The sequence below is a fragment of the Heliangelus exortis genome, chromosome Z (genome assembly GCF_036169615.1).
Source record: "Heliangelus exortis chromosome Z, bHelExo1.hap1, whole genome shotgun sequence".
In the NCBI taxonomy this organism is placed as follows: domain Eukaryota; kingdom Metazoa; phylum Chordata; class Aves; order Apodiformes; family Trochilidae; genus Heliangelus; species Heliangelus exortis.
The window spans coordinates 73,715,373-73,729,285 of NC_092454.1; the positions used below are offsets into that span (position 1 = coordinate 73,715,373).

Below are 13,913 nucleotides of genomic sequence, written 5' to 3' on the forward strand. Positions count from 1 at the left end.
CGGCACGCCCGGGGCCAGGCGGGAAGCGCGCTCCGCCCACCGCGTGGGAGGGGCCTCCCCAAACCCCGCCCCGTCCCGCGCGAGACATGGCGGCCCCCTCCGCCGCCACCTGGAGGTACCGCGGGGACCCCGAGATGGGACAGCCCGCGGCCATCGGTACGGCCCGGACCCCGCGGGAGGGGACGGGGCGGGACGGGACGGGACGGGACGGGACGGGACGGGACGGGACGGGGGCACCGGGACGGGGGCGAGGAAGCGGGGACGGGAGGGGTGCACCGGGCTGGGGCGAGGAAGCGGGGATGGGCTGGGGGGCACCGGGACGGGGGAGGGAGCAGGGACAGGGCGGGGGGCACCGGGCTGGGGCGAGGAAGCGGGGATGGGGCGGGAGCACACCGGGATTGGGGGCACCGGGACGGGAGCAGGGAGCGGGGACAGGGCGAGGGGACACGGGGCCGGGATGGGGAGCAGGGCATGGGGGCGAGGTGTGGGCACCAGACGGGGGGGTCAGTGCCAGGCGGGGTGCGCGGGGCCGATGGAGGAGACACCGGACCGAGGTGAGGTGACAGGACCGGAAGGAGGGGGGGAGGAGGAGGGAGAGGGGGGCACCGGGCAAGGATTGGAGGGTAGCAGGTCCGGTGTGGATTGGGCCGAGCATGGGGGGCGCGGTGCCGGTCCGACCCGGCTCTCTCCTCGGTGCAGTGCAGTTCTCCAACGGGCGGCTGCGGGAGCCCGGCGGCATGCGGTTCACTGCCTACCGGCACCGGGACACGGCACACCCCCGATACCGGCACCGCAGGATCCTCGTAAGGCTCTCCGGTACCGGGGCGGGTCCCGGGGCAGGTTCTGTCGGTGCCGGACCGCAGGGCAGCGTGGGTGGGCTCGTGGTGCTGAGGGGGGTCGTGCAGTGAGGGGGCTCTAGCTGAGGGCATCCGCAGGTGGGAGGGGGTGAACCCCCCTCAGAGCTGAGCTCTCCGAATATTTTGAGAGTTTTGCTGATAACCCGGCTCCCGGGCAGCGGCTGATCTCCCGGAGCAGGGCATGCTCCTGGTTTATTTTAACATCCTGGAGGGAAATGACATTTAAAGGTAAAAGCTATCCTGAAGCAGCTCCTGCACGTGGTCACCAAACCCTTGCTGTGCACACAGCCAGCACAGTAAACTCTTCACCAGTTTTTTGTTAAACTGCATTGTAAGGAGATTTCTGTTTCAGTGAAGAGCTTCAAAGAAGATGGAGGCTCCTTCTTGTGAGGACTCAGATAGAAAAGGGTTTAGGGGTACAAGTGAATCCTGGGGAGATTCCCATTGGATACCAGAGGAGAGTTTTGCACCCTGAGAACCATCAGCCCTGGGAATAATCTCCCCAGGGAAGCAGTGGATTCACCAACACTGGGTGTTTTTAGGATCCAAATGGACAGAGTGCTGATGCTGGACCAAGATGTCTAGACTGTGCTTTTGCCAAGGAAGCCTGGACCAGATGATCCTTGAGGCCCCTGCAGCCTGGTGTTCTGTGATTCAGATCCTGTTCAGTTTTGCAGCTGCTTACATGGATGACTCTCAAGGAATAAATGACTTTTCAGCCAAAATCCTTAGGGGAAATAAACCGGGATGTAGCAGAGACATGAACATATGGGAACACATCTGGGTGGCTGAGCCATTCCTGGTGGCACTGCTCTCTTTTTCAGTCTGTGAATTGCTATCACTTGGCAGTGTCTCTGACATTTTTTAACTGATCTCCCATTTTTAAGTGTCCCAGCCCCTGTTAGGTACAGAGGTATACTCCAAATTACGGCTCCCATTTGCAGTGGTTCCTCATTTTCTGGCCCAGTGAAAGCTGAGGCAGAGTTGTGTGTCCTGGATAGTTTCAGCTTCAAGAAATGTTTTCTGTCTTGTAAAGATTTTGGTCTGATGCAGAACATACCCACAGTGGGCCAAGTGAAATCTGCTTACACACAGCTGGCATCCCCTGCTTGGATTTACAGCTTTATGGCACCGAGGAGGATAAAGTAGATGTGGAGGAGGTTTTCCACAGCCCTGTGTTCAAGCAACTTGTCTTTGTTTTTCAGGTCTCCGAAACTGAAAGGCTTTCCTATGTGGGGAATAACTTTGGCAGTGGGGTGATGAAGTGTAACTCTCTGTGCAGGTAGGGGTGGCAGGGACAAGGGGGTGGGAGCAGAGGAGTTGCTCAGATATCAACATCACAGCAGCATTTCTTTCCTCCTTGGATGTGTGCTACTGTTCCTGCTCACCTACACAATGTCAAATGTGTGCACTGCAGGAAAATTCCCTGACAACACCCTCAATAATTTGCTTTAAGAATTGGTCAGCCCTAATCTGGCCAGGCAGTTGCAGTAGATGATCACTGTGGGCCACTGCCAGCTGTGGTGCTCTGTTCTGTTCTGTCATGCTGTGGGAGAAACAGGTTTCACATCTGCAAGCAGCCTGTCAAAACATGCTGCAGATAACCTTGCTGGTTCTTCCTGAGAGGTTAAACCAGGGGAGCTGAACCTTCAGATATAACAGCCTTCAGTTTCAAGCACTGTAGCTAAAAAAAAGAAACTAAGGGGCTTTTTCATCTCGAGTTTGGAGAAATTAATTTAGTTTAATGAATATGTATGATACAGGTATCCATGCAGTATGATTTTTAGGCACATTTAGCATTCTCATCTCTGAACATTTCATGTTGCTGATGAGGAGATGGTGTTAGTGGCTTACGTGGTTCTTGCCTGGACTTCTAGAGATGCTGAGCTATGGAAGGTAACAAGGCAGCTGTCTGCTGATGCACTCTCAGCTTCAGGTACCAACTTTGCATTACATGTGCCTCAGGATCTCCAGAGATGCAGGCAAGAATGAATTAAGTAATTTCTTGCTATTCTTTCAAGTTTTTCCACCGTATCCTTCTGTCCCTTTTACTCCCACACCTTCCTAAGCTGCCTGCGTGTGGATTTCCTCCAGTGGATCCATTCCCATTGCTCTTGGCAGTTGTCAGCTTAAAACTGCTCTCACAACTGCTGTGCAGGTGTGTCCTGAGTTTTAGGAGGACATGTTATGGAGCAGAGCAAGCTCAGGCAGCAGTCAGAAGGGGTGAGATGGGGCAAACTCCTCTGGCTGGATAAGGATCTGGTGCAGCTGATCCCCTGATCAGTGTCAGCCCAGGTGATGTACAGCCCCTTCCAGCTGGGATGAGGGACACCTGAGGAGGAGCTGCACAAACCATTTGCCCCCATGGGACAAAAAGGAAATTACCTAAGGGAAATTATCCTGTTTTAGATACATCAGACACATCTCTGGGGGCTAAAAGAAACTCGTGCTAAGCAGAGAAGTGGCTACAGGGAATCCAGGTGCTAAATAACAAAGGAACTGCATAGGAAAACCTAGGAAAGCTAGCAAAGGAACCTTAGGAAACCTAGGGTTCTGACCCACCAAAAAAGAAAAGAGAACAAGCAGCTGGCACTCTTGCACCCAGACTGTGCATTTCAAAGCTAATTCAATGGTCTTAAGACTTGTAAGTTGGAGTAACAAGTCTGTTTTATATTGAAATACCTAGTGCATGCCTTGGAGGCAGCTTGTTTCATTGTGACATGAAACTACTGAAAGGGCTGGTGCACTTCAACCGAGAGATGTTTTTGTTTGGAAAGGTTGGACCGGGTGATCCTTGAGGTCCTTTCCAACCTGGTTTTCTGTGATTCTAAGATTCCAAATCTGCACGGGAAAGTTGTACTGTCAAGTCAAAAAAGCAGTGGCAGGGGATAGGGTTCACGCAGGGCACTGCACCATGTGTTGTAGAACATCCCCCCATGGATCTGTCCATTGCTGACTGCTTGCCTCTGCCTTCCCAGGTATTTTGTTGGCGTGTTAGACAAAGAGTCTGGGCAAATGGAAGTCTATAATGCTGAAATATTCAACATGCAGCCCTGGCTGTCAGGTAGGAGGATTCTGTGTTCAACCCCGGCAGCAGTCTGGAGCTGTCTGTGCCTTCAGCTGCTGGCAGCTGTGCTCCCCATGGCCTGCCTGATCTTGCTGCATTTCAGCATTATTCCCTCAGCATGGGAGAGGGAGGGTACATTGCCCTCTCTTTTTAAGGCACTGTGTGATGTGAAACACAGAGCAGGAAGGAGGGTGAAGCATAGGGGGGAGATTAAGAGCAGCATTTTGGGTGGGAGAGCTTTTCTTTTCTTACTGGCTGACCAGAGGAGGGAAACCCAAAGAATACAGTCCTCTGGGAGCTGATTTTCCCCCTGGGTGTTGCTGCAGTCCATGCACTGTGCTCATAGGCTTTATAGCAGAAATTGTCCTGCTTTTCCTTTTCATTCTGGGTGCACTCCCTTGCATTCAGTGTATTCTTTCACTGACAAAGTCCCATGGAGGAGATCTGGGGCTGTTGTGCCAAGTCTCTCAGAAATGGGTCAGACCAGAAGGGATGCTGAAGGTGTGTGTTGTCCTGGCTCATGCAACCCACACATGCTGAGGTGTTGTTTTTTTTTTTTCTTTTATAGATAACTCAATGCCTGATGACACAACAGATTATCAGAAGAAATCCTACAGGGAAAAGGTAAAGGGGAAACCCTGCATCCTATTCTGCTGTGATTACCCTGCTGACAGGGGCAGGTGGTGGTTGTCTGAGGCCCTGATGTTTGGTTTACTGCAGGGTGAACCTGTGCTGGTCAGGCATACTCTGTGCTTCAGAGGACTGTGAGGCAGTGTTATTCGTGCCACACTGGGCAACACTTTAATCATTATTTCAGCCTTGATTGCAGTCCCAGTTACTCCCTGACCCCTGCAGATCGGTGCTTGCCGTGTGGTTGGGTTGTGTCCAGAGAAACGTTTGAGCCTCTGAGTGTGGGACAGGTGTTGGTTAGCTGTGCTCTCCTCTTGCATGCATTGTCCCCAGCTCAGCAGTGTGCCTTCCTGGGCTTCTCTTTGCCACAGGTGGATTTGTGCATTGAGGCTTTTGGCACCAGCAAGCAGAAGCGAGCACTGAGCTCCCGGCGGATGAATGCAGTGGGCAGCGATGTCCTGAGCACTGCTGTGACAAAGGCAGCAGCAAATGTCATAGATACAAAGGGAGTTGCAGGTAAGAGCACGGTCATGGGGTTCAGTGGAGGCAGTCAGAAGTGTCTTTGTCTGCCTCTCCCTTGCTTGGTGTGGTAGGAAGAAGGAGAAGAGGGTTTTCTTGGACTGGCCAAGGGAGCAGCTGGTCTGGCAGCTGAGAATCACATAATCACTGAATGGTTTGGGTTGGAAGTGACCTGAAAGCTCATCCAGTTCCATCCCCTCCTCCCAGCAGCCCAGGGTGCTCCAAGCCCCATCCAACCTTCAACGCTGCCAGGGATGGGGCAGCCACAGCTTCTGGGGGCAACCTGGGACAGGGGCTCAACACTCTCACCCCAAAGGATTTCTTCCTCATGTCCAACACCAATCTCTACTTTCCCATTTTAAATGCTTTCCCCTTGTCTTCTCCCTACCCCCCCGTGTCCAAAGCTTTCTTGGAGCCCCTTCAGATATTGGAAGGTTGCTCTGAGCTCACCTGGGAGCCTCCTCTTCTCCAGGCTGAACAACCCCAATCCCTCAGCCTGGCTTCCCAGGGAGCTGCTCAGCCCTCTGGGCATTTCAGGGGCTCTGCTCTGGATGTGTTCCAGGAGCTCTGTGTCCTTCTGATGCTGGGGACTCCAGAACTGGACCCAGCACTGCAGGGGTGGTCTCAGCAGAGCAGAGTAGAGAAGAGGAGAGGGAGAATCACCTCCCTTGACGAAGGGCACAACTGGAGGAACTCCAGGAGCAGACCTTTCTGCTGGAGGAGAAGCTGTTTCCTGATCCTGCTAGAGTTAGTGTGGGAGTTGTCTGAATGAGGGCAAGTCCCTGTGCCATCAGTGTCTGTCCCTGGGGGCTCTTCTGGGAGTCCCTGGATATGGGTTTGCTGGGCTAAAGGCAGTGGACTCTCCTGGTGTGAAGTGGGACAGCTGAACACTCATGAGGTTGAACTGTAGCCTGGTTTCCCTGGAAAGTGGCCTCAGCCCTATCAGGTGCCATCCCCAGTGCTGTGCTGAGCCAGGCTGGAGGAGCCTGCAGCAAAGAGGATTCTGCCCTTGTCTGGAGCTGTAGCCTGTCCTACTCTAAGCAGGAGACTGGACAGGAGACCTCCAGAGCTCCCTTCCACCAGCATTTCTGGAATCTGAGCTTCATTTGCTGTGAGTTGGAGAGACATCTTTTGACTGTAAGACCCCTTGGCTCTCATCCCTTGTGCTCCAGGCTGGCTATTGACTGTGCTCTCAGAGCTGCTTTGTGCCAGGTGGATGTCCTATGGAGTCCAGGGGGGAAACATCATGTTCTGCCCACCCTGCAGGTCTGAGCTGCAGAAGTGGCAACCAGATTGTCTTGGGGAACTTCCTAGATTTTTCTCTAGTCTGGAGTGGCTTTTCTAAATTCTAAGGAGCAGAAAGTTCTTGGTATCAGTGATGGCACCAGCGTAAAGCCCAGAGTGCTTGGTATGTGGCAGTCTCACCAGAAGTTCTCAGCCTTCCTGTGCCTGCTGCAATGCCTTCTGTACAGTCAGCACCTACATGTGGCAGCAACAAAACAGAACAGGGAAGGGCTGTAGCCTTTTCCTTCCTGCTGTGCCCCATGAGATAAACTGAACTGAAGTTCTAAAGCTTGAAAATCCCCCCAGTGACTAACTGGTGTTGACCCAAGAGACACCACTGAGTGGATTTGGATTGTGGTTGTGTTTTCTGTGGTTTTGTTTCCAAATACTCCCTTTTCCTGCTTCCCTCCAAAGCTTTGATGCAGGATGTGGCCCAGGACGATGTGCAGAATGTCTCCGTCTTCCTCCCGCCTTGTAATGAAGATGCTGACAAGCCAGAAAATGTATACAAGTTTGAGGACAGTATCTTTTCCTGTGGCACAGTGGTTTCCCACACCTGTGATCCCCACTGTTGGTGGTCTGGCCTGTGAGAGTGAGTGCTGCCAGGATGAGCCAAGCCTTCCCTCCTTACCAGCCACAAGAGCAGAGATGTGCTGCGTTGAGATTTTTGGGCCCATAAGTCCCATATTCTGCGTCTGTCCTGCAGACAGCAGATGCTGTGTCTGCATCTGCTCAATTGGCAGCAGCTCAGCTGGGAGCAGTAATGGAGTGAGCTGGGCAGGAGAAGTGGCTGCTGGTTGAGCCATAGTTCTTCAAAGACCTTTGTGGCTAGCCAGCTTCCTACTCTTGTCCTTGCCCCCTGCTCCTCCTTCCCTGCTCCCTAAGGCAGGAGTGGATGGAGCTTGTCTCACTGTGGGCTGCCCAGACCAGGGGCAGAGCAAAGGTGTGCTTGTTCTTTTCCTTAAAACCCTACCAGTTCTGTCCCCAGCAGAGTATGAAGCCCTGCGTGTTCCAGCAGCAGTGTTTGTTAACATCACTCCAGAAGAGATCACCAAGAAAGCTGAAGATAAAAGGTAATGCTGCTGCCAGCAGCCTTGTAGCAGTCAAGGTGGGCAAAGCAGGGTCAGTAGGTGGTTGTCTGGGAGGAGGATGGCAGAGCTGGCTGAGCGTGGTGTCCCAGCCACCTTCTGACTTCTGTGGGGCTTGCTTTGGAAGGAGAGGCTGATGTGGACCCACACCTGGAGTTGTTGAGTCTGCAGTGCAGGGACCTTGGTGGCTGGAAGGGATGAGGTGGGCTTTGATGGGAAGGTGTGCTCACCTGGCAGGCTCTGGGGCTGCCCTTTATCCATCACCAGGGAGCTCCTCTCAGGCAGCTGAGCACTGAAGTTACAGCTGTGTCCTGTCCTCTGATGCAGCTGGGTCCTGGTTCTTCAAGCTTCATCTTCCCCCTCTTTCTCCTTCAGCCATTGCTCCTTTGTTTTAGAGGAGCTGAAGTTCCTGCCTGCTGATGAGAAGAGCCGAGACCACAAAGCCCGATGCCTCTGGTTCCTGGACACCCTGATTAAATTCAGCTACCTGAAAGTGATCAAGAAGAAACGTAAGAGACTTTCTAGCTCCTCCATTATAAGCCCCCTGCTGAGACTTGGTCTGTAATTACTGCAGTAGGAAACATTAAAGTTGCCCAGAACAAGCTGTGATCAAACAGCCAGCTGTAGCAGCTGCCTTTGTGTTGAGGATCTCCATGCTGTTAAGGATTGTTAGATCTGCATCTGCTGAGAGATGTATGTCTGATCCTTTTGAACACTTTCATAACTGCTGTGCCTCAGGATGGTACCATGGGATCCTCTTAGCAGGAGTCAGGGAAGCTTAGATAGGGAATTTTGAGATTCTTCCTAGTTTATTGATAGTTCTGTACTTATAAACATGTTTTGTATTTTCACACTTCGGTTGCAAGGCAAGAAGCTGGAAACTCAGCTCCTCACCTCATCCAGCCATCGTATCCCAGGTGTCAGAGGCACACAGGACACAATACCTCCTTTATATGTCCTTTTGTGCTTTCAAGGATGTTCTCATCATCCTTGGCTTACTAGCTTAATGTGATCTCTGTTGTCTGGAATCATAGAATGTCAGGTTGGAAGATCAAGGATCTTCTCAAGGATCCTCTGGACCAACCCTTCTCATATTATTGTTTATCTGAGATGTCCCAGCACCCACTGAGCTGAGACTTTAAACTTTCCAAAGTAGGGGAATAAGGATCTTTCTTTTAACCTTTCTTTAATCTCTCTTTTAAAATGGTGGGAACCACTGCTGTGGTGGGAAAGCACTGCACGAAATGTTTGGGTTGAGGTGCTCAAGACTTGCCATCTTCTGCAGTACTTGTGCACCTGAGTCTCCTTGTCAGTGCTGAAAGTGTCACTGTTGGCATTTTCAGGGTCAGAGGTGTGAGGCAGGAGGAAATGGCAAGCCTGTCTCTGAATGTCTTCCTGCATTTCTGGAGACAGAAGATTTGCCCCAAGGGGGATGTGGAAATGGCTTGCCTTGATGCTAATGGGAATTTGTGAGTGTGGTGTCAGTTTGAATTGTATTTTGTGATAGGATCACATTAAAGAAGTGGATGGGTAGGTGCACATGCACAGGTTTTAGATTGGGTGGTGTCACAAGTGGAAGATCCCATTAGTAAAGGAAATAAAAGCTGTTGGGAGCCTCTCTCTGACATGAAAAATGGTGAGACCTACAAATGGACTGTGCAGGCACCTTCTAGGTTCTGTGTGATCCTAGGATGCAGGTTGCTTATTCCACTGCAAATCTCTTTCTGTCCTAGATCCAATGGGTCCTGAATGCCCACACATGATTAGCAGGAAACTCATGAAGAATTTCACTTCACTGACCTACAACAATGGCAGGTAAGGAACTGTGCTTGCTATGATGGTCTTAAGGCAGAGAGTTCATCATGAACCTCAGCAGTGTAGGGCTGAACATAGGACTGAGTTCCCTGTGTGGATTCTCCATGGAAACCTACACTGACCACACTGTGAAGGTTCACACTGGTTAACTCCTGCCATGGCACCTGTGTCTGCACAGAACAAAGTTCTGCCCGAGGTTTGCCCAGGCACTGCCCTGCCAGCAGTGACCAGGCTTGGTGTAGAAGGTAGGGTCTGGCCCTGGAGGTCATCCAGGAGAATCTGGAGCAGAGGCCGGGGAGCTGCTCCCTGCTTGGTCCTCCTTTCCCCCTTGTCTGCTGCTGTGTTGTCTCACTGCAGGCATGAGCAGAGAATTCAAGTCCAAATGAGCCAGATTTGTCCCAAAGCAGTGAGAAAGGGAGGATTTCAGCCAGGGATGGGTTGTTTATTTGAGGTGCTGTTAGTAGTAATGCTGCATGCCCTTAGAGCAGCTTCTCTTTGCTTTCTTCATGCAAGGACCTGCCTGCCAAAGGGCTGAAGGGCCATTAGTTGGTGGTTTTGTCAAGGCTGCCTGGTGGTAACCCAAGGGCCTGCAGTTCTACACAGAAACGGTGAACATGTGAGGGGAACAGAGAAGCCTGTTGGCCCCCGAGGTCAGAGGCCTCTGTTTCTGAGCTCTTTTTCTGTTTGCAGATGTTAGTCATGTCTGACTTGGTCTCCAGTTCTGTCTGGGGTTTGTGTTTTGCCTTCAGTGACTCTCATCCCAAACATTCTCGCTCTCCTCCATGCAGTGTTCAGAACTTGGTCTCTTCCTCCATGAAGGCAAAAATCGCAGCATACGTCATTGCACTGGCTCTGCACATCAACAGCTTCCAAACAGACCTCACCATCCTGCAGAATGACCTGAAGCTCCAGGAGAGCAGGTGAGTTTGCTCACACCTGCTGAGATGTGCTGTGATCCTCCAGCAAAGGGCCCTGGGGGAGAGCACTGGAGCTGCTCTGGTGCAGGGACACCTGGCAGTGAGTCCCTCCACTGCAGATGGGCTTTTGACTGTGCTGAAGCTTTGTTCTGAAGCCCTGGTGCTCATGAAGGAGCTCTGAAGGCTCTGAAACAGAGGCTCTGAAAGGGCACTTGCTGCTAAGAGGACCTTGGGTGCATCAAGAGGTTCTTCAGCTTCTCTGCAGGGAATGAAACTGAGACAGGCAGCAAAAAAGGGACTTGGGGCCAGTTCCAGGAGAAGAATCCTACCCACTGCCATCCATTCTGTGACAAAACACATCACTCTTCACCTCCCTATCCTCTGAGCCCCCTCTTCCTGCAGAGCTCCCCTCCCTGATGCAGCTGGCAGTACCAGGAGGGGTTTTGTCCTCACACTCATGCTGACAGCCTGTGGTTGGTGTTCACATGCAGGGATCCCAGGCCCTTGAAATTCACTCACTCAGGGCTTCGCACCAAGGGTCGTGTTTCTGCTGGGCTTGGGGGCTTCCAGGAATGTACCACAAAAAGAGAACTATGAGCAGAACTACTGGCTGTAGGTTTGAGAGGAGGATTTGCCAGATCAGGGTTTAGTAAAAGTGAATGGGCAGAAAACAGCTTGAAAATCAGCTGCTGGGCAAACAACCCTGGCTGTGTTAGCTGTGTTAGCTCTGTGTTAGCTCTCCCCGACATTTCACTGATCCCCAGGAGAACAGGTAGGAAGAATGTGCATCGGCTGCTGGCTGCAAGATCTGCCTTTCCCAGCAGGTGTCATCCAGAGTCTGCTGCCAGCTCCAGCTCTGGTGTCCTGTGGGATAATTCAGGAAGGGTTAGGTCCCATCAGCCACCCCACAGCTCATTAATGCTGCCCTATTTGTGGCTGCTGGGCCCTGCTCATTAGTGTCCCTCTCCCAGCCCATCTGCAGGTGATGGTGATCCCAGGATGTGTTCCTCCTGACTCAGACACACTGATCTGTCCTCACTGGGGTGGCTGGAGGTCCTGCAGGCTGGTGGGAGCTGCAGAAGGACAGACACCCTTTCTCTGCAGCTGGGAAGGCACCATGGGCTGTGCTGAGGGCTCTGTTTGGACTGTTAAGGTCCAGCAGTAAGTTCTGATCAGAGCCCTGTGTGGCCTCTTGGCTTTGCAAGCTTCCTGGTCACCCTTGGTGCAATGGCTTCTGTTTTTTCCCAGTTATGCTCTTTTATGGGTAGTGGTGGGTTTAACAGCTGTGTCTGCTGTTCTATTCCATACATTTCTCTTTTTGGAACTAAGCTTTTTGTGGAAGCCATGTTGGTTTTCACAGTTGTTTTGTTCATAACTGCTGTGCTGGAGCTGGGAACACAGGGCACAGGATTGTGCTGAGAGGGGAGAGGAGGCTGGGACCTGCCACGAAAGCTGAGGAGAGACACATAGCCCTGGGACACCTGGTGAGGTGATCCTTGCTTGGAGTGGGAAAGTTTATAGAATCACAGGATGTCAGGTTGGAAGGGACCTGAAGTATCCTCTGCTCCAACCCTTCTGATATTGTTTATCTGAGGTGTCTCAGCACCCTGCTGAGTTGAGACTTTAAACTTTCCAGAGTGGGGGAACCCACCTCTTCCCCTGGGAGACCATTCCCATGTCTGACTGTCCTCGGGGTGAGCAATTTTTCTCTTGTGTTCAATCAGAATCTCCTCAGGAGCAACTTGCGCCCATTGCCCCTTGTCTTGTCCATGGGACTCCTTGGAAATAGGGAGTCTCCATCTTCTTTGAGTGAAGGCCCCTTCCCAACTGAATTTGTTGGCATTTCAAAGATAATAAAGGAGGATTCTGGGACTTGTGTGTCCTCAGCTGAGGTCAGGTTCCCCTGTTCCCTGCAGGCTTCCCTTGGGATGCCATTTGTCCTTTGTGTGAGAAGCCTCCAGGTGTGTTCTGGCTTGTGTAGGGTGAAGGGCTCGGACAAGAAGCTGTGTCGCCAACAAGCCCCTCTCCATACAGCTGAGGATGGACCATTTTAGTGGCCAGGAGGGGACAGTTGTGCTGTGTAGCCTCTGAATACTTCCAGCTCCTGTCTCCATGGTAGCCCGGAGGTGCAAAGAACTGGGCCTTCTGGCTTCTCCCCGTGCTCTGCACCCTCTGATGAGGTCTCTGATGTTTTCCAGGATGATGGACATCGCGAGAGCCATGCGGCTGAAGATCTCCAAGGCCAAGGGACTGCCAGAACTTGGGAACGACTCAAATCACAAGCTGGGCACTCTGTCTCTGCCCCTGCCCGAGTCAAAGCCATCTGGGGGCCGGCTGAAGCGCAAGAAAATGAACTGAGATGTCTGTCAGATCTGCACAGGGGCAAGGGCAGGTCCAGGTCCCTTCCTCACCTGCTGCTCTGCACATGGAGCACCATGGGGATGCCTTTGCCTGATGGATCAGGCTGTCCAGCATCATCACACAGCCCTGCTGGGACCCTGTCCCCAGGCTGGGCTGGAAGAGCAGATGCTCACCTCACTAAACTGCTTTTTTTCTGTTTATGTAGAGAAAGATGAAATAAAAAAATCTGTCTCCATATCTGCACGAGGGGAGGAGGATGTAGGCTGTGCTGGAATAAGAGAGCGTGGTTTGAAGCTGCAGGACATCCACTGATGCTGTCTCATTGGCTCTGGCAGTGACTGTTGGCTTTTACCCCTTTTTCACACGTGCAGAGTAGAAAGCACAGAACAGGACAGACCAGGCAAAGCATTACTTGCACACACTCTTGGCTCTGTGTGTTTGTTGTGTAATTCTGTGTTGAGAAAGTGCAAAGATGCAACACAGACAAAATATTTCTGACACTCCCTACAATGGCTTCTTGCCCAGAGGCAGGAGAATCGTGCTGACTTGAAACTGGTGTCATTTTCAGGAAGATGGGGTTAGTTTGAACCCACAGCTGTAGATTCCCAGTCCCTGGGACAGTGACTTCTGTGCTGGTTTCTCTGCCTTTTCACTGGAGCTGTGGCCTGTGAGCCCCATGGCAGGTGTTCACCAAGCAAGGCTGCAGGTATCTGGGACTTGTGAAAAGCTGAGGGTCACCTCTAGAAGCAGATTGCATGAAACAGGAGGACTGTGGAATGTGGAGAGTAGTCTTCTGAGTGTCTTTGCTTCAGATGGTAATTTGGGTCCTGGAATTAACTGACAAGCAGGAAAATGCACTGCAAAGGTCTGTGCTGTGCTGGGGTGATGGGTGGGCACAGACTCTGCACAGGGGGTGGGAAACCCAGCAGAGCCACAGGCAGTGACCCCAGAAAGCTGAGGGAGTCTGGGGGCTGCTGCCCACCCTGCAGAGCCCAGAGCTCAGCCAGGGGTTGGCAGGAGAGCAGCAGCACCCAGGCTGCTCCCACTGTGCTCTGACCTGTGGAACACTAGAACAAAAAGTGTCTTGTGATTAGCAAATGCCATTGGAAATTAATTACTGCCTGATGAGCTCTCCACACACGGACAGAACACTCTTTACTGGCTTTGTGTCTGGAAGTCCTAACTGTACTCACAAGTCTCAAAAGTACTTAACAAAAAATTGAGGGATTAATTCATAGAATCACAGAATGATTTGGGTTGGAAGGGACCTCTCAGGGTCATCCCATCCCAACCCCTGCAGTATCAGGGACACCCTCATAAGATCAGGGTGCTCAGAACATCCTCAAGCCTCAATTTGAACGTTCATCTCCAGGGA

The 13,913-nt window shown here is 52.1% G+C and overlaps 1 protein-coding gene across 1 annotated transcript; it reads left to right on the forward strand.

Moving 5' to 3' along the window:
- The first annotated feature begins 26 nt into the window (after positions 1–26).
- Positions 27–12,781, forward strand: POLR1E (RNA polymerase I subunit E). The gene is made up of 12 exons (XM_071731810.1): positions 27–156; positions 700–803; positions 2,063–2,139; positions 3,836–3,921; positions 4,493–4,548; positions 4,926–5,070; positions 6,772–6,879; positions 7,334–7,430; positions 7,821–7,954; positions 9,179–9,260; positions 10,049–10,180; positions 12,376–12,781. The coding sequence occupies exons 1-12, from the start codon at positions 87–89 to the stop codon at positions 12,533–12,535; spliced, it is 1,251 nt and encodes a 416-aa protein (XP_071587911.1). The 5' UTR covers positions 27–86; the 3' UTR covers positions 12,536–12,781.
- The last annotated feature ends 1,132 nt before the right edge of the window (positions 12,782–13,913 follow it).